Here is an 18,041-nt window from a genome sequence, read left to right on the forward strand (position 1 = left end):
GTCCAACAGGTCCAGAGGCTTTGTAGAAGTACAATATCAATCGGCTGCAGTGTCCCTTTAAAGACAAGCTAAAGCAAGGCAGCTGTTTCTGTGAGATCTCTTAGTGACCTCCACACAAAGTAACCTCACAGAATTTTGAGGTTTTGCTGCCCCCTAGAGGTTACGCATCTAAATATGAAAAAAGGAAACTATAAAGATTACTGTATAGTGGTATAAAGGCAACGTTTTGCATTTATTTAAGTGAGTTACATATCTTTACATAGCAGTCCCAAAGTCAAATGATATAAATACAATTTCTTGTTGGGCCCCTATGGCCCCCATTATACACAGATCCGTCACAACAGTAACAAATGCCTGCCTAATACTTATTGGTTCCATCTTATGCTTTCAAAACATCTCCAGTCCCTCAGGGCTTGGACACAGGACCTCTGAGGATGGGATGCTGGAGGTAAAACCGTTAGGTTCTGTTGGCTGTGCGGCTGGAGAATCAGTGTATCAGATCTGTTTTATCAGAGCATTCTACAGATGCTCAGTCAGATTGGGATCCACATAGTTTGGCGAAAAGAGCACATATTTATGCTGAAAAATGCCAGTGTTAGTAAGGTATCACAAAACCAGTTGAACCAATGACATCAGTAGGTTCAAATGGGACAGGCTACTGAAAGAAATTCTCTAATGATAATTAGAAACAATCCATGGAGTCTGTCCATTTCTAAATTTCCACAGAAATTAAGAGCTGAAAATTGTATTACGCTTGGATAAACCCCCTTGAAATGTCCAAACAACATTTATAAAACAAGTGATAAATTACACTAACTTCTTTCAGCCACAATACATAATGATTCATTCTCAAACCTGTCAAAATGTGGGCCAGTTCTCCAAAGATATCAACACAAGAACTGATTCTGCATCAGCACTGGCACCACAATGGTGGAATAAATAGAATTTCAGCTGGTTTTGAGGAATCTGCTTTATGCAGCAGAACCTGGAGAAGAAGAAAAATCATGACAGAAAAAAATCTGTATGTTATTCTGTGTGTTTTTATGGCAATCACCCACAACTCTGTCTACTACAATTTGCACATTTACACCCTTATCAACCAATTAAAAGCCATCATATATTTACTGTGCTTGTTTTATTTTTTATGTCTGTTAACTGTAATTACAAAGTCATTTTTATTTTACTCTATTTTTTATTAAATAGCTAAAGACATTAAAAATAGCAACACTACTTTATTGCATTAAAACAGCTGTATTATATTATAATACTAATCTTTATTGTGCCATATTCATATTCACACACACACACACACACACACACACACACACACACACACACACACACACACACACACACACAATATTTTTTGTTATTTGTCATAATTATTATTATTACATCTTCAACTTATTCTTTTGTTCTCCACCTATACATTTTTCTCAATTTTCCTTAATTTTTTTTAAGGAAACACTGCACACCTAGCTGAAATATGCCAAGTTTTTGGATAATTGCTCTTTAGCACAGAAGAGGATTAGAGCCACTAGGAGAGAAAAAGTGGGGATGTCTTATTTTTTTTCAGATTTCTGAAAATGACTGAAAAACTGGAGAACTGTTGCTCAAAACCACTTGAAAAAACTTTATTCTAAAGTTTGGCTGCCTAGAAGCAAAATATAAAGAAATGAAGGCTGTTTCAAGACTTTTGCACATTACTATATATCAGTATTAAGATAATATTTACTCTCATTTTCAGATCTATGACAGAGATGAATTAACATTTGATATGATCCAGTTTTTAAGAAACCGTATCCAACTGACGGAGAAATTAATCGTACACTGACCACGTGGTCTATAATAACACAGGTGGGCTCGAGGGGGCGGTGGTGGACTGTCTGTCAGTGATTACATGGACCTGTGAAGTCACGCTTGGGTGAAGTTAGTAATGATTCATCTCCTCGGTTTAAACGTTAAGCGGTGCTCTGGGGAAACAGCGTCAGTCTGACACCAGCTGAGCGGGTCTGGTGACCTTTAGTTGTTGCGAGCCTGGACAGAACAGCGCGAGGAAGGTTAGCCGCTTTAGCTTGAGAGCTCCGGGTGACGGCAGCCGTCAGGAAGAGGCGTCACCGCCCGCACCAGCGCCAGTCGGAGCAGGGCACAAGGGGGAGACGGTCTGCGGCTATGGCTGCCCTCGGTAACACGGGGGCTACCTCCAGTCCTATGGTGATCCTGGCGCCCAAAACGAAGACGAAGAAGAAGCACTTCGTGCAGCAGAAGGTGAAGGTGTTCCGGGCTAGCGACCCCGTGCTGAGCGTCTTCATGTGGGGCGTTAATCACTCGGTGAGTCGGTGTTAGCTAACGTATCACTAAATGCTAATGTTGGTGCTAACTCAGTGTTAGCATGAAAGCTAGCCAGAGTACAGGTAACATCCCCGGACAGGTGAGGGTGTTAGATCGAAATCCGTCTGGTTGAGTGACAGTACACGTTCACCTGGAGAAGAACACGGATGTTTACAGAGCTGCACAAACGGTGGGAACTTGTTTTGCGGTACAGGGGGCTGAAAGGTCTTTATAGTCGTACAGTTTATTTACAAAGCAGGTAAATGTGATTCTGTCCTGCTGAAGTTTCTCACGAGTGAAAATCATTCACATAAAATCCTGGCTAAAGAATTCCCGGTGTAGTTTAATATTCATGAACTTTCAGATGTATATATTATTTGAAGGGGTCACAACACCTGTCACAATTTCTACATAACAGATGAATGAATGGCATAAACAAACATAAAAGACAAGTATACATTAATACAAGAACATTCAAACTTGGCACATACGGGGCTATAAGACCACAGAAACCATCTGTGTTTTGACAGCCTAAAATTAAAATGTTCATATTTCAAGATCTGTTTGAATTCCCCCTTTAAATGTGTCAAGCAGGGGAGATCAGGGTGGTTCTAGTCTGTTGTGTTTGGGTGGGGCGCTAGAAATAAAGGATAGGGAACTGATGAGATGAAAACTGGAAGTTTGAGCAGCTGACTACTAAAATAAAGTAATCTCTCTCTGAGATCACTGTCTCTCCTTCCACGCTATCCCAGCATCGCTGTATGATGACTTGTATAGGGTGAAGATCCTCACTTAAAGTCTGCATGTGGCTCAGTCTGTAAATCTTTTGTGCATATCTCAAAATGCTTACAAATACAAAAGGTGCATCTTTGTGGGTGGGGTGCACATGACCTCACAGGTTTCCTTCAGTATTGCCACACTGATCGGTCAGTTCCTGTAAAGAAACAAAAAAAAAAATAGAACTGTGTAAATGAACAGATTCCTGGTAGAAAGCATTGTTACGTTCTAAAAAACTCCACTTGAAGGTTAAACGTGCTGAATCATGCAGAAACTCTGACACAGCTGTCAAATAATGACCACATCTTAACAATAACAGCCTTTAAATTTCAACTAAAATATTGGAAACACGTTACAGCTCAAATGTCTTATTCTTCTTTTTATTCTTGTCCTACTGTTCAATGAACGTGATGGGCTGCTGAGCATTTTCTTCTTGGAGCTATTGGTGGATGCGTTAATTTATAAACCGCACTCCATGTTTTATTCAGTAGGACCTGAAACTAGTGAATGAGCCCATAAAGTCATGAAGAAGGTGTTTGCTGAGGTCACAGAGCAAATTAGCTGAGATCCATGCAGACTTTGTGCCCCAAAGTTTGCCTGTGGTTTTGAGTAACAAGAGGATTGCTCCACTCTATACTTCATTTATAAAAGTAGCTCATTCTTAACTACAAATAATATTTTTTAAAAAGTGTCAGATTGAAAGAAATTTTTGAAAAGTAATGAAGTAATTTTAAACTAAACATTTGATGCTGCTTTAATCCAAGATATCAGCAATCTGGTGCTTTTTCTCTTCTTACATGAAAGACATTTGATGGCCTCATTTTGGATTCTCTTAAAATGATTAATGAGCCGCTTTAGTTGTGCAACATCAGAAAACTGACAAGTCCCCACAGTGCTGTCTTACAGCTTGAGAGTTACAAATGTTTGTTTTCTAAATCTCTTCTAAAAATCTCTTCTTATTGCCTGACTTGTTTTCTCTTCATTTGGCTTGTTTCTTGTCATTTTCAAGTATTTTTAATCATTTTCTTTTGAATGGTTAATGCATTTTTAATCTTTCTGTGAAGCCCATTGTAACATTAAGATCAGTTGTCTTTCATTGCTTGTAAAAACAAAATGATATTTGTCAGTTGTGGGTTTATTTCAGACACTGAATTCTGTTTAATGATTGCCTCTTTTTTTTTCTGCAGATTAATGATCTCAACCAGGTGCCTGTTCCCGTCATGCTGCTGCCCGATGACTTCAAAGCCAACACTAAGATCAAAGTCAACAACCACCTCTTCAACAAGTAAGACTCAGAAATGAGCACATTTTCACATGGAACAGATTGAAATTTATAACTAGTCAAGTGAAAATGTAACTTGCTGACCCCTTGAAGCGTTTGAGAAACTACAAAAAAACCCATCGGGGTATAAATCAGTGATAAGACTGGATGTTTGTGTTGGACTGTAGAGCTGGACAAATGTTTTGGAGCTGAAATTTAGTGAGAAATAAGTCATGTTTGTCTTGGAATGAGTTAAGTTTCCTAACTGCTTCCTCTCACAGGGAAAACCTCCCAGGACATTTCAAGTTCAAAGAATACTGCCCTCAGGTCTTTCGAAATCTAAGGGAACGGTTTGGTATTGAGGATCTGGACTATCAGGTGTGTAAAGTTGAGTCGTTGGCTGGTGATCACTGATGATACTGTTGAATGGCGCATTCAAAACAAATATGAAGTTTTTGCCTGGCTCGAGTACAAACAGTCTGCGCAGCGAAGAGAATTGACCTGAATTTGCTTTGGGCTACACAAAGACAGCAAGTATTAGTTGTAAATCTCCTGGCACCACCGACAATCAGAAATGGAGGATGGCTGTACTGAAGCCATTTGAGAGGCGGAGCTTTCATTGGTGGTACTGCATGTTTGGGGCGAATGCACCATAAGGGATGATCGTAGCTTGTTTTCATAAAAAAAATGACTGAAATTACTTCTTGTCTTTAGTACTTTACTAAAGATGAGTGCCTGTGCTAACCTGTGTGACGTTTCCAGGTGTCACTGACTCGCAGCCCACCTTTCAGCGTTGATGATCAGGGAGAAGGCCTGCTCCTTAACTCTTATGACCGGACGCTGGTGGTTAAGCAGATCTCCAGCGAGGATGTGGCAGACATGCACAACATCCTGTCAGAGTATCACCAGGTATGGTTATAGCGTGTGCGTGTGTGTGTGTGTGTGTGTGTGTGTGTGTGTGTGTGTGTGTGTGTGTGTGTGTGTGTGTGTGTGTGTGTGTGTGTGTGTGTGTGTGTGTGTGTGTGTGTGTGTGTGTGTGTGTGTGTGTGTGTCAGGTCAGCCAAACTAGTGATGTCTGCAGGCCATTTAGACGTGTAGAAAGCTTTTCTGGCCTGCCCAAACCTTTAATTACAACTCTGATCAGCACACGTCATTTTTAAATCCCATGGCTTTATTTTCTTAGTTCTTTCTCTTCCAAGTGTAATTATTTATAGTATTTTATGACATTTAAAACTTTTTTTTTTAAAGATTATTTACCTTGTTTTCCTGGCTTGAGATTAAATTTCATGGAAGCACTGGTCTGCATATAGTTGAGGCTTAAGAGTCTGTGTTGGCTCACCTTACAGAAGGCTTTGGCTTTTCCTGTTATTAACAAAACTGTATTTAAATCCTCCCAGCTAGTTTCCCAGACTTGGATTAAACCTAAGACTAACACTAAAAGAAAGGTTTGAACATTGCAGTTGCTTTTATTCTAGGGCTAGGCTTATGGCATGTCTGGTAAACTAAGCCTTGGGTGACAAAAATTGTATATGCAGGATAAAAAGTTTATTTATTGTTAATAAGTTTACACGCCACATTTGTTTGTGGCTTGTTTGTTTGTTGTTTGATGGTTACTTTTAAAGGGTCTCTGCCTTGTTGTGTGGAACCAGTAAATGGTATTTGTATAGCGCTTTACTAGTCCCCAAGGACCCCAAAGCGCTTTACACATTCAGTCATCCACCCATTCACACACACATTCACAGTGTCTCGCCCAAGGACACAATGACTTTCTGATTACAAGGCGAACTCCCAACTCCTGAGCCACGATCGCCCCAGTGTCATTAACTGAAGTAGCTAAAGCCTGTCTGAAATGTAACTACACGTTACATTGCGCGAGTTCTAGTCAAGTCTGACGCACTTAGCCATTTCCGGTCCAAATGCCTCTTCAGATCATATTTAGATAAATACTTGCACAACACTGGCAGTTAAATGGGTGTAAATTCCTTCAACTACGATCGAGTGATTAGTTACAGGTGTTAACATACCATCTAGGTAACAATGAGAAACAGATTTACTAGCAGTTAGTTTCTAAGTTTAACAATAAACGAAATTCCAAAAACCAAAACCCAAGTGGTTTATGGGACTATTTTTGTCTTTCTTAAGACACACACGCGTACAAACAGACAAAAGCCTGTGTGGTGCTGTGAGATTAGATCCTCCTGTACCAACACATGCAGAGCCAAAGATGGCTGCAGGTGTCTGTCAGAAAGCCTGTGTAGAGTTCCTTCAAAACAAAAATGAAAATGAGGTCCAGCCAGGTAAAGTTAACACAACACAGGTCTGTGACAACTCTGCGCAGCTATTTCAGGTATTTGAGATGAGATGCGATCTTTGAAGAGTTGGTGAAGAGTTCAGTGGAAATCAAAGTGGTTTTGCCTGAAGTCCTACATTCCTATTGACTACAGCTAATATCAACAAGACAACAATGGCAATGTCTGTTGCAAGTTTTATGGTTTTGGTTAAATGGTTTCAATAAAAATACACTCTGAAGGTCAGTGACGTACAGCCCTATAAATGCTGATGAGCAGATTAGTCAATGTATACCTGTGGTGTATCAGAGATAACACTATCCACACACTCAAGTCAGTGACTAATATGATGTTGCATGGTTAGAGTAATTTGTTGCAGAAAAGTAGCATTACTAGGGAGAGTCACTGATCAATAAGTGACTCTAGTTGTATGGTTTGATCTGCCATGACAGGAGACGGCCGATTAGCCTCTAAATCATATTCTCATTAGATTGAGCTACGGCCGACATGTGCCTCTCGGAAACAAGCGTGGTTGTTAGAAAGTGTAAATACCTGAATTCAATTCAATTCAATTTTATTTATATAGCGCCAAATCACAACAGTCGCCTCAAGGCGTTTAATATTGTACAGTAGATCGTACAATAATAGATACAGAGAAAAACCCAACAATCATATGACCCCCTATGAGCAAGCACTTTGGCGACAGTGGGAAGGAAAAACTCCCTTTTAACAGGAAGAAACCTCCGACAGAACCAGGCTCAGGGAGGGGATAAAAGGGATACAAAAGACATGCTGTGGAAGAGAGCCAGAGGTTAATAGCAGATATGATTCAATGCAGAGAGGTCTATTAACACATAGTGAGTGAGAAAGGTGACTGAAAAGGAAAAACTCAATGCATTATGGGAATCCCCTGGCAGCCTAACTAAGGGGGGATTCAGGGTCACCTGGTCCAGCCCTAACTATATGCTTTAGCAAAAAGGAAAGTTTGAAGCCTAATCTTAAAAGTAGAGATAGTGTCTGTCTCCCGAATCCAACCTGGAAGCTGGTTCCACAGAAGAGGGGCCCGAAAACTGAATGCTCTCGCTCCCATTCTACTTTTAAATACTCTAGTAAGTATTTAAAAGTATATAAACCTTTGATTTGACTCTGAAAAAAATGAGGATATGAATTCAGTTGTTCTTGTTTGCGTCTTCCTCATCGTGCAGCAGCCAGTACTATCCCCACGCAGCCATTTGCCTGTTAATTTTGCATCTCCTTTACTTCAGAGAAGTCCAGACTCTCCTATGAGGGCTGGTTTTTGTGATCAAGCTAGTTTTGAAAACACAGCGCTGTTAAATAAGCCTTGTTCTCATTAAAAAATAAGAACATTAAAATGGTGAGTTAAACAAGATTATGACATGATAGTGAGAGAGCCGAATGATATCTCTGTGTGAAAGCTGAGAGTTTTTAAGCTGACAGTGTTTGTGCTTTTTTTCATTCAGGTGGAGAATATAGTTATTTTATGCAACTAATGCTTAAGATTTGTTTTTGTTTTTTTTGTTTTTTAAATCTTTTTCAAACCCATCCTGTTTGTGGATCACAAAATTGAATTCATAAACATTCTTTTTTGAGGAACAGAGTTTATTTGATATTGTAGATGTCAGTTAATATTTAACTGGTGACACACATTCTTAGCAAAAACAAACAAACAAAAAATTATATATATATATATGTTATTAAAACCCGATTCTTTGATCCCCATGATAGAACAGAGAAAACCCGACTCATAGTGGTCAAAACATTTATAATTCTTTATTCAATCATCTTCCGGAAGAGAGAGCCCTGCACAGCCCAACGCCAGTTGCAGGATCTCTAACATTAGAATCATAAAATGTGTCTCATATAGGTGTTATTTTGGTACTTTACATGTCACACAGTTTCAACAACTCCTTATATGGTACAAGTTCCTCTTTTCTGTCTGGCTTCCCGTATTTATTAATATGCTTGTATAGCTCTACACTAACTTCCTGTTTTCAGTCTGGCTGAGCACTTAGTTTGTGAGTCAAGCAGACAATGTAGATGTCAGGGCCTTTTATTGTGAAAGGAAGAAACAGGAAGAAGCCCTTTCTGAACGTTGATAGAACAGGTATTGGATTTTAATAATAAGAAGACAGCTGAGCGAACACTAATTTTAGTTAAGTTTATGCAAATTCATGTCAAAACAAAGTTAGACCAATTCGAAGGCTGACTTGCTTCATATTATCTTTTTTTCCCATCCATCCATTTTCTTTCAATTATCCAGTTTAGGGTCAGACTTCAACCTTTTTCTAGTGTCATAGGGTGAGGGGCACATCAAGAGACTTTTAACCTCACATCTTTACTGAAAGATCACGTTTCCTTCAACAGTAATCTGCTGAGAAGCTGCAGGAAGAGTGACATTAATAAAAGGGTGACATGCAAGTTGGAGACTGTCCCAGTTGTTTCTTTTTCATCCTGCAGTGCAACTATAAATAAACCTCCCCATGAGCATCTTGAGTCCTTTCTGCCTGCTGCTCATTCAGTCAGCCCGGAGTCTGTCTGTCCATCTCACCTCCTGTCTGCTTTCCTGAGCTGTGTGTCTGCTGCTGCGCGTGTCCTACTTCACGTATTTTCTGTCTCCTTCATTTGGACCTTTGCAGCTGAAAAAAACAAAAGCATTTGTCCTGGAGGTCTGGAAGTAAGCATTTCGTGCAGATTATGAAAACAACTATTTATAGATTTGGCAGCAGGCTGGTGCTGTGAGTAAGAAAATAATTTCTTATTGTCTTGAATCATCCTTGATGGAGATCCTGGATTTGGTTTAAGGTGTTTCTCAGACACTCAGCCAGGCCGTTAACCTTCCTGTGGGCGGAAAGCCCAACTGGAAGACGATATCCTTCTGCAGACCAAAGCATTTCTCATCATCAAGGTTAGCCAAGGTTGTTTTTTTTTTTGTTTGTTTGTTTTTCTGTTACAGTCACAGGACACCTTTGCACACAGGGCTGAACAAACACGCTATATTGTTGGTTTATTAAAGATATTCAAATGTTCATATCGCCACATCTGTGTTCATGTAAATATCAGAGTACATTTGAAGGGGAGATCAGAGCGGTGACATGCTTTCTTTCCTGTTTTGTTTGTTTACGTCAGGTTTTATTTGCCATTTGCCGTTCGGCCTGGTGGAGCTGAGTCATGTAGATGATTCAAAACTAGATCTCACTTCAAGCTAAACAGTCCACTGAGCAAACCTTTGGCTGCTTTGGGCTCTCGGTGGAATGTGTAGCCTGTGGTTGTGCAGCCTACATAAAAGTGCGAGGGAGATGAGGAAAATGGCAGCTCTGTTTCAGGACGTTTACTTCATTCAGCACTGAATGAACTCATTGTTTGTGCGTTCTGCATTTTAGTTTGTTTTGTAGATCAGTTTGTTTATTGTGAGTTTTCTGGAGGATATTTAACTTCTGTGCTACATTTTTAGCCTGCAGAACATTTGTTCGCTTGGACCGGGCATGAGAGCTTTGACTTTACTTTAGCATTACTCAAATTAATTTTGACAATATTTTGGGTGAGGTTTTTTGGCAGGTGTAGGGATTTTGTCTTGAGGATCTGGTCTGTTGATGCTGTGATAGACTGGTGAGCTGTCTAGAGTGTACCTCGCCTCTCGCTCTACGACAAATGCGATGGGCTTCATTGGCTAAACGGTCAAAAATAGAAGGATTTTTATAGCAACATTTTTAAATGCATTGCAATAAAATTACATTATATTTGCTCGCACACATAGTAGTGTAGTCCTGTGTCTTCGTCAGCCAGTAGTAACAAAAGAGTGCAAAACAAACTGTCAAAAAGAGCATCAGCACAACAGTGATGTGCATCCAGAGAATGGGCAACTTTCTTGCTTCCAAACGTTTCCTGGCGCCTGTTTATAGTCCGGCAGCCTCGCCTCTGTCAGTGCGCCCCAGGGTGGCTGTGGCTACAATGTAGCTTACCATCACCAGTGTGTGAATGTGTGCGTGAATGGGTGGATGACTGGATATGTAAAGCGCTTTGGGGTCCTTAGGGACTAGAAAAGCGCTATATAAATACAGGCCATTTACCATTACCATTTAGTCAATCTGTTGACCAGATAGTCTTGGAAATGCAGATTAACATTTTATTTGAAGTAATCTGGAAACTCATGATATTTGTTTGTTGGGTAGGTATTTGCATTTTGGTTTGGGGTTTCATGTATTGGTTTATTTACAGCGTGGGAAAAAGATAGTTTAAGCGTGCGCATCTGATCATCACGTCATTTCACCAGCTTTGTTGCTAGATAATGTTGTGATAATGAACAGTTGGCTGAACATGTGTCACTGGCTTCGGTTGGTGATGGAGAAAGCAAAGGTGATGCCTGTGATCACTTTGCATGTAAATCTTAACAGCACAGCTTCTGTGTGTGTAGTAATTTTAACAACACCTTCAAAACTTTAACCTCCCACACTGTAGACTCAATGAGCACTTTATTAGGAACGCATGTACACCCGCCTGTTCATGCAGTTATCTAAGAATGTTCTCTAGATACACTCCAGGGTGGGGCTGGTTGGGTGAGGCACCACCACATTGAGATGTTTTATATCCCACTGCTTATGGTGCATGTTTTCTTGGTGTGCCTCCAAACTGTTTTCATTTGTACACATTACAAGTTTTTCTTAACACAGATGGGAGCGGTTTACTGACTTAGCCATAATTTTGAAATGCTTGTGTGCCACAGTGAATCAAGTGAGTGTAAAATATGAAGGCTTCATGTAGTCAAGGCTTCAATTTGAACTTGAATTTGACACAACATTTATCGAGTTATGTATAAAAGTCATGCAGATAGCTGAGCTGAACAGAAAAGCATCCACATGTATGCAAGCTGCAGATCCTCTGACAGCCTCGTGGTCAGAAAATGGTGTTAGGACACAAAGAGAGATGTCTTTTTAACACTGTGAGCATCTATTGGTCTGATGGGACACTGAATGAGGCCAGTCTCAGGGAAGCATCTATTTTAACTGACTGCTATAGCGAGTGCTGAGCACAGCTAAAAGTCTGACCCTGATACACTCAGTAATTGGCCTCCATCACTTGTGAAGTTAACATTTGGGTTTGTTGATAATCTTTTGAGTTATCGATGCTAGATTTTTGGCCCATTCTCAAGTCAAAGCAATTGTTAATTCAGTAAAAATGATGGGCACTGTCATCTTACTACAGTGGGCGTGTCCTCTACCTACTGATGTGTGAATGAAACTCGATGCCTAAGTAAACACTTTGTAAACCACATTTGGTATATTGTTCTTAGGAAAGCTGCCGTTATGCACAGCTGCTGAAATAAGTTGTTCAACCGGTCTTAGTGCAAAGGTCTGTCTAACTTTAGTTTGTTGGTGATGGAGTACCAGATGAAAACAAGAAGTACTTCGAGTTTCAGCGTTTCCCATGCATGCTTGCGAGCCAGCCAGGCTTATTAATGACTGCCCAAGTATATTTTTGCTTGTTTTTTATGTGTTTCCATCTCATGTTTTAAAAATTCAGTTGCTACTTACCAGCGGGGGGGAGGTCAGAGAGTAAGTTTACTTTATCCTGAGACATTTTGGCAGCCAAACCAAGACGATATTCCGGAAAATAGTTGGAAGTTTACCAGAGAAGCAAATAATGTTTGCATGCAAATCAGCGTAGGTACAACAAAGGATGGATCAGTAAGAAACAGGAGCAGACCAAGCATGACCCAAGTGTACAACACATAATGATGTGTCAGGGCTTTAAAGTTTATGATGAATCTCATTTCTCCACGAGAGACGATATGAAGCATTGCAAAGACCCTCAATTTAAATTTTCAGTTGAATTGAAATTGAGACATTGATCTCAATTTCTCCAGCACAGACATGAAACTAGAGTTATTAATCGCTCTTGCTTCAAAAGAGAGTTTGAATGTTTGAAGCTTTAGCTTCAGTTTTTGTTCGTTGTGTTTGTGAAGTTGTTTCTGCCGTTGACATTAATCCTCCTTTTCCACCTGTCATGCAAATTCACAGTCATTTCCTCTTTGCAGCACATAGTGAAGTGTCACGGGAACACGCTGCTGCCACAGTTCCTGGGTATGTACCGCGTCACCGTGGACAGCGAGGAGACCTACCTGATGGTCATGAGGAACATGTTCAGCCACAGACTGGTGGTGCACAGGAAGTACGACCTCAAGGTGAAGAGGAACTGCATGGCAGTCTGACCTTTTTTTAATCACTGCTTCTCATCAGTGATTCACAAATTAATGAGGAAGTCGTGCTAGTTTCCACAAGTTGAGATTTTGGAAATGGTCCAAATTTATTCATGATTTTATTAGAAAAACAAAATGATTATCCGTTTAATTTAGTGTTTTGCTCTTTAAGATGGTCTCTCACTCTTTCTGTTTGATGTGTCAGTGGTAATATTAAAAGCAGTTTCTCTTTGTAGGGCTCTCTGGTGGATCGGGAAGCAAGCGACAAAGAAAGGGTAAAAGAAACCTCTTCCTTTGTCCTCTTTTCATATCATTATGTTGTTTTCTGTCTTATCTCAAAGCCAAGAGTCCTCCTGAGATGTATAATTTATTAATTTACCCCGAAGGTCAAAGAGCTCCCTACCTTCAAAGACATGGACTTCAGGAACAACATGCAGAAGGTTTATGTGACTGAGGAGGAGAAGGAAAAGTTCATGGAGAAGCTAAACAGAGATGTCGAGGTGGGTGAGCGGTTTTGTTGTTGTTGTTGTTGTTGTTTCTCTCCTCTGCCACACAGTGGCAGTATCAGCCTGCTGAGGTTGCTCCTCTGTTGCTGTTTAGGAAATATTAAATGTATTTACTTAAATTACTAGTGAAGGAGGAGAAGTTTCAGTTTTATGAGGAAATTGCAGATCTATCGTGTTTTAAGAGTTTGAAAATCGAAGTAGGTATTCTTTTTAAGCTTGGTTATAAAAGCCTTTTAGAAAACACTGTCCTCTCCTCGCTCAGTTTCTAGTGAGGCTGAAGATCATGGACTACAGCCTGCTGCTCGGCATCCACGACATCGGCCGAGCTGAACGGGAGGAGGAGGAGTGTGAGGAAGAGGTCAAAGAGGAAGATCCGGAGGCAGAAAACGGCCTTGCACCGGGTCCTACGGTGGGCTCTTATGGCAACTCTCCGGAGGGAATCGCTGGTTACATGTCCTCCGTCAAGCCTCTGGGGCCCGGGGAGTTCGACCCCTACGTGGACGTGTATGCAGTTAGCAGCTGCCCAGGTGAATACTGGTGGGGAGGGGATGCTTAAACCTGAAAGTTAGCTGACTGCATTGATCAAACCAGTACCAGTGACTGTTTTCTGTCTTCATTTTATTTTTTAAACCAACACCAACCGTTTGTTTCTACATGTTTTGAGTCATTGTGTGATGAATCAATCAGTGCCTCACAATCAGCCGATTGTCTCTGCCATGCAAAATTATGCTGTCGTGCTATAAATAGTTTATGAGCTCCAGGCTCCAAAGTACATGGGGGTGGGTTTAGCACTCAAGCTGGTTTATTTCTCCCAGCATTTTTGAGCCAGAGCAGGAGACGGTCGTGTAATATTTAGGGATTAAAATAAACATCTGTTTAAAACTTGCACCTTAACTTGTTTTTGTATTCTGCGATTTGTTGTGTGGCGAACTTTGAGCGTGAGTATTATGGGATGTGTCATGGTTCAAATACTACTGCACCAGTTTAAAGGCTATGACACAGAGGACGGTGACTTTTTTTACCTGTCTTATTCCTGTCTGGAGAAAACTACCAAAGGTCATATCAAGATGTCAGAAGGTGGCATATGAAATGTCTCCTTTTTACCCGTTTTCTCCAACCAGGCAGGTTGTCTGTTGTTTGAGAATAATTTTTGAAGAAAGTCATATTCTAATCCTTGTAATTGTTGTTTATTGCTGTGAAAAGGAGAAACATGTTCTGTGTAACAGCCTGGAGATATCACCCTGACAACTTTAGATCCTGAAGAAATCTCTTTGGAAGTTGAGCCTGGTGTTTCAGATTTGGTTGATTTTCTTTTATTCAGTGTAAAAAAAGAAGAAAAGCCTTTTACAAATGACTGTAATGTAATAATATAGCTGTAGTGGTTCTAATTTTAATATCTGAACAGGGAGCTTTTGGTTTGATGCTTTTTAAATGAGACCTGTGACTGCCGCTGTCACCACAAGCCTGGTAAAATAACCCAGATTGTTCTCTGCCTTTTAATCTCAGGAGCCCCTCAGAGGGAGGTCTACTTCATGGGCCTGATTGACGTGCTCACGCAGTATGACACCAAGAAGAAAGCCGCTCATGCAGCAAAAACTGTCAAACACGGGGTGAGTAGCACAAGAGAGGTGGAGGGCTGCTGTCAGCCGCTCGAAACACTCTGCTGTACCCGTACGGAGGTCGAGAAATTTACAGATGAAGCTGGTCGCTTAGATTATTGTAATTCCTTGTTTACTTGCTTATAATGCCTCCCTGAAACGACTGCAGGGTGTTCAGAATGCTGCTGCTAGGCTTTTGACAAAGTATCCCAAATACTCGCATGCCACTCCCCTGCTGATCCAACTGCAGTGTCTCCCTGTTAAGTTCAGGGTCCATTTTCTGCTTCGGTGAAGCATTTTGTGATTTTTATCTTGAAAGGTGCTATATAAATAAAATGTTACTTTACTTACTTACTGACAATGTTATGTATTTATTTGTTCCCGCCCCCCCCCCCCCCCCCCCCCCTCTCTCTCTCTCTGTGTTCCAGGCTGGTGCTGAAATCTCCACAGTCCACCCCGAGCAATACGCCAAAAGGTTTCGTGATTTCATCTCAAACATATTTGCGTAACACTGCCACAGGTCGATCCAATTGAGAGCTAAAAGTCTTCTACTATAGACTAAAAGTAGTATGCACACACACAGGTCATTCTTTAGAGTTGATGATCTGAGGCAAGACTTAAGTTGTAGCAATATAATATACTACTTCTGATGCATATATTTATTTTTAAGATGTATTTCTGTAGATGTTAACACTTAATGAATTAACTCTGGAGCAATAGGGTACCTGCTGTTGATCAGTGTTGAAAGTGTTAAACTGCATCTGTGTAAGTTCAGATATTATGTCTCTTTCCTCTGCTTTACTTTGGTTTTCCAGCTGTGAACTTAACTTAGATTGATTAAACTTTTGCTTTTGCAGAGGATTAGATGAGAACACTAATTTCATGTGTTAAATAAATAGGAGATGTTGGCTTAAATAGAATAAAGGAAGTAGAGGGGAATGGGTTTCATAGCTCTTTCCAAAAGTAACAAAAATCTGCTTATATGCACCTCTAAAGCACCACAGAGGTAACCTTGTGGTTAACATCTCTGGGTTGGACGATAACTGCTGATTGACGATACATTTGGAGATGAGAGGTTTCTGTGTGAACGATCCATCAGTATCTGAGTGTAACGACTCGGATTGAGGCAGACTTGAGGCACCACATCAAGTCTGCTTTACAGATACCCCCCCCAAAAATGTCAATGAGGTTTATTTCAAGCAAAAATGCTATTCAAAATTGTCCCAAATCTCGGTTTATTGAACTGGGCTCAAATCTGGTGACTGTGAAGGCCGTAGCATAAGATTTGCATCATTCTCACGAGAGAATTCAGCGAACCCTTGTGCTCTGTGGAAGGAGGCGCTGCTATCAGGAGAAATACTTCATCACATGAAAAGACAGAAATCAGTCAGAAGAGTTTAGTTTTGACTTGCAGTGATGCTTTCATGTCAGTCAACTCACAGACTGCATACACCCCATCTGATCTTAAATGGCTCAGTAAAATAATAACCTAGTTAAAAAAAATCTACAAAAGATGTATATCTCTTTTTTTAAATAGATTTTTAAATACATGATAAAACCACAACTTCATTTTCTTAGACAGTTTTTGTCATTGATGAGGTTTAGAGGTGCCAGTAGGCAGATGTTCTCTCGGCAACAAAACATATTCCCTACACCCTGTGAGCTTAATGAAGATTGGTATTAAATGCAGTAGTACACTAGGTTCTGCACTTGAAGAATATTATTATTTATGGATATATGGACGCCATTTGATTTCCAGTGCCAAATGTGTGGGATCAAAGCTTTATAAAAGCAGGATTTGCACTTTGAATGAGTGTTTTGCTGCTGAGCAGGTAAATGAAACGCAGTTTGAGCAGATCAAATGCTGATTTCCACCAAAGCCTCCATTATTCTCATCATTAAAATGTGTAGAGCAACGTTGTCACAGTTAAACGACCAGAAAGAAGAAAATAGAAAGCATATGGGACGATTTGGCCTGCACACATCTCTTAGCCTGTTAGGATATTTGGTAGTTTGAAGGTGATTTATGAAGGTGCAAATATTTAAGGATCATTTCTGCCTTTTAAAAAAATCATGTGTTTTTGATGTTGTTGTTGTTGTTGTAAAATAAATATGAAAACAGCTTCTGAGAATGAGCCCATCCGTCATGATTCTGACTCCTGGTGTAGTATTTTGTGTGTTAAAATGACCGATATGAGTCACAGTAGCATTAGGATTATGAAGTATCATGTGTGTAATGTAATGGTATTTGAGATTTAGTGATGACCAGAGTACCGTGTGAAACATTCTGGATATAAACACTACATTTCAGTCGCTCAGCCTTACAGCAGTGGGATATTAAACAGCATTCCTGAACAGTGACAGGGCAGTGATACTCTCTGTATGATGCCTCATCTACTCCATGATTGCACATGTATTTTTACAAATCAGCTTTTGGACCAAAATATATTTTACCAAGAATTTCTGGAAAGTGTTCGACTCATCATTCTTGTGTAATTGTGTGCGTGCATGTTGGTGTGTGTGTGTGGGGGGGGGGGGTTGGTGGGTGAGGGGAGAGCTGTATGCTCACTATCTCAACTTCTAAATGTAAAAAAAAATTGATAAAATGAGGGAGGGGGGGGAGATTTGAGGTTCTACGGTTTCAGCTGCTCCTTTTAGGAGTTGCCACAGCAGATCATCTGCCCCCCTCTCTAGAATCCTCTTCAGTCACACCAACACTCTGCATACCCTCCTTCACTACATCCATGAATCTTCTCTGTGGGCTTCGTCTTTTCCTCCTGCCTGGCAGCTCCATCGTCAACATCCTTTGACCAGTGTATCCACTATCCCTCCTACATATGTCCAAATTATCTTCAGCTTGGCTCCTAACTTTGTCTCCAAGCCGCTCAACCTGAGCTGGCCTTCTAATCTTGCCCGCCCTCTTTACTCCCAGTAAAAATCTTAACATCAGTGCTTGAGATGGAGTGAGTACAGCTGGTTTTATTCTCCTGCCTTTTATCTCTAATTCTTTAAGTGGCTGGCCAGTATAGTAATGGTTTGCATTTATATAGCGCTTTTCGAGACCTT

The 18,041-nt window shown here is 40.4% G+C and overlaps 1 protein-coding gene across 1 annotated transcript; it reads left to right on the plus strand.

The window, feature by feature from the left end:
* Nucleotides 1-1,860: 1,860 nt before the first annotated feature.
* pip4k2ca (phosphatidylinositol-5-phosphate 4-kinase, type II, gamma a) lies at nt 1,861-17,445 on the plus strand. Its single transcript, XM_026154362.1, has 10 exons — nt 1,861-2,331; nt 4,296-4,393; nt 4,651-4,747; nt 5,132-5,278; nt 12,710-12,856; nt 13,108-13,146; nt 13,258-13,371; nt 13,640-13,904; nt 14,884-14,987; nt 15,404-17,445. Exons 1-10 carry the CDS (start codon nt 2,173-2,175, stop codon nt 15,482-15,484), a joined length of 1,251 nt encoding a protein of 416 aa, XP_026010147.1. The 5' UTR covers nt 1,861-2,172; the 3' UTR covers nt 15,485-17,445.
* Nucleotides 17,446-18,041: the final 596 nt, after the last annotated feature.

This window comes from Astatotilapia calliptera, chromosome 20 (genome assembly GCF_900246225.1).
Source record: "Astatotilapia calliptera chromosome 20, fAstCal1.2, whole genome shotgun sequence".
Classification (NCBI taxonomy): domain Eukaryota; kingdom Metazoa; phylum Chordata; class Actinopteri; order Cichliformes; family Cichlidae; genus Astatotilapia; species Astatotilapia calliptera.

Coding starts and splice junctions, on each gene's coding strand:
- pip4k2ca (XM_026154362.1), top strand. CDS start 2,173: ATGGCTGCCCTCGGTAACACGGGGGCTACCTCCAGTCCTATGGTGATC. Junction 2,332..4,295: donor TGTGGGGCGTTAATCACTCG/GTGAGTCGGTGT, acceptor TTTTTTCTGCAG/ATTAATGATCTCAACCAGGT. Junction 4,748..5,131: donor TTGAGGATCTGGACTATCAG/GTGTGTAAAGTT, acceptor TGACGTTTCCAG/GTGTCACTGACTCGCAGCCC.